This window comes from Atta colombica, unplaced genomic scaffold (genome assembly GCF_001594045.1).
Source record: "Atta colombica isolate Treedump-2 unplaced genomic scaffold, Acol1.0 scaffold142, whole genome shotgun sequence".
In the NCBI taxonomy this organism is placed as follows: Eukaryota; Metazoa; Arthropoda; class Insecta; order Hymenoptera; family Formicidae; genus Atta; species Atta colombica.
The window spans coordinates 1,137,685-1,139,754 of NW_017259231.1; the positions used below are offsets into that span (position 1 = coordinate 1,137,685).

Below are 2,070 nucleotides of genomic sequence, written 5' to 3' on the forward strand. Positions count from 1 at the left end.
CATGTTCTAATGTTTTTCTAGATTGAATTGCTTGATTGGTCCGGAGAAGATCTATCTCCGAATAAAGATAAAGGTATTGAGAGATTCCAAATTGTTGCCGGCCAAAGCTATGCTCATCCAGAGGAAGATAGTACTGTAAAAAGTTAGTATCATGATCTAACAGTAGTATGTGCTATGTATTCTTTTTCTAATAAATTTTTTATATATCCTTAGTACACTTGACTGGAAAATACAATGGTCAAGTATTTGAAGATAGAGATGTAGAATTTGTTCTTGGAGAAGGAGAAGTTGCAGGAATTATAGACGGTGTAGAAATAGCATTGCAGCGTTTCTTGAAGAATGAGAAATCTAGGTTGCTAATTAAAAGCAAATATGCATTTAAGGAACAAGGAAATCCGGAATTTAATATTCCACCGAATGCGGACGTAGAATATGAAGTGGAATTGCAGAATTTCGAGAAGGTAATTGTGATTATTGGAGCTGAATGTTTGTTTCTAATTCTGTAAATTTCTAAATTACTAAATATTATTTAACAGGAGGCAAGTGTATGGTCAATGAAATCACTGGAAAAAATAGAACAAGCAAAGATGCAAAAAGAAAAAGGAACGAAGTACTTGATATCCGATAAAATCAATTTAGCCATTAAAGTATATCAGAAAGTTTTCAAATACTTAAATGATGCATCGAGTTTCGAAGATGATCTAAAAAAGGAGAGAGATAATCTCGTAATAGCGACTCACTTAAACCTTGCTCTATGTTACCTGAAAATCAATGAAAATGTTTTGGCTAGAGACGAGTGTACTAAAGCTTTAGAACTGGATTCGCAGAATGAAAAGGCTCTGTTCAGAAGAGGACAAGCGCATCTTGGACTCTCATCTCCTGAAATTGCTATTAATGATTTCCAGAAGGTTGTAGAAGTACAACCGAAAAATACGGCCGCGTCTAAACAAATTTTAATTTGTAATTCTCTTATTAAGAAGCAATTAGCTAAAGAGAAGAAACTTTATGCGAACATGTTCGATAAGTTTGCGCAGGAAGATAAACAGGTTTGTGAAAAACAATAATGTTGAATAATGTTTTGATCGATATAACCTTTTTCATGTGCCGAGTTTTCGTATCAAGTATTGCTCAAAATTTATTATGAATATTTAGCTATTTGAAATGAAAATTATCTCTGCAATGTGTAATAAATATACTTGGATATCAATTATTATCCATGTTTCAATATTGGCAAAAATGCCCGTAGACTCTGCATTTATCATAAATATTATGAATGATATAAAGGCTGATTATTTTAAATCAAATAAATCTTGAAAATCTTGAAAAATTTGTCAATGCATTTGCGTTTGACCATAAACCGTTAGTAATCTCATAGAAGGAGGAGCAAAAACTGAAGGAACAGCCAGACGTGATGCGTGGAACTCTAGGAGAATGGGGACAGGAAGAAAGACCCGGAGGTAGAGACGCGACTGCCTTTGAGAAGGAAAATCCTAACATACTTATGCTCAACGCTAATGGTTCTGGTGAATTCAAAAACATGTAAACAATGAACTTTTCTCTTTCGTTACACTGCCCCGCGTAACTGCCGACAAATTGAAGTCTCATCGCTCTTTATTTTCAGTGCCTTCTAAGTACTGCTATCTTTAACAAAAATTGTATGTGTTATAAATTGTATATTAAAATATCAAATATTTAATTTTAGCGTGTAGAATTCATATGAGTCGCTATATGAAAGTTTCTTGTACTTAATACACATGAGCGCATCATAAGAATTATTTTAACATACTGTCTTTTAATTTAAAAAAATAGATTCAGTTTGTTAAGTTTTTAAAGATACAATTTTATTAATGCAGTACAATTGTCAAAGTCTGGCTACGTTACGCTTAGTTTGATTCTGATCTCTCATCAATGTCCAATTTCCATAAAATTACGTGCGATAGTTAAATCAGTGTATTTTTCAAATTATGCCATTCCATTATAGTATAGTGCCATTTGTTTAAACTTTAAATCAACAATCGTACTGTGTATATTGTAGATCTAGAAAAGAATAATGTGGATCCAGTATGTGTT

At 32.6% G+C, this 2,070-nt stretch overlaps 1 protein-coding gene across 3 annotated transcripts in view; it reads left to right on the forward strand.

The window, feature by feature from the left end:
- The window catches only part of LOC108685001 (FK506-binding protein 59-like), a 3,260-nt gene extending 1,220 nt beyond the window's left edge, over positions 1-2,040 (forward strand). For 2 of the 3 annotated variants that reach the window (XM_018189590.1, XM_018189591.1), the window contains 4 exons: positions 22-142; positions 214-461; positions 537-1,046; positions 1,376-2,040. In XM_018189590.1, the coding sequence (XP_018045079.1) occupies positions 22-142; positions 214-461; positions 537-1,046; positions 1,376-1,543 (1,047 nt within the window). In that variant the 3' untranslated portion in view covers positions 1,544-2,040. Of the gene's footprint in view, positions 1-21; positions 143-213; positions 462-536; positions 1,047-1,364 lie in introns of all 3 variants that reach the window. The other variant, XM_018189592.1, reaches the window with a different exon arrangement.
- Positions 2,041-2,070: the final 30 nt, after the last annotated feature.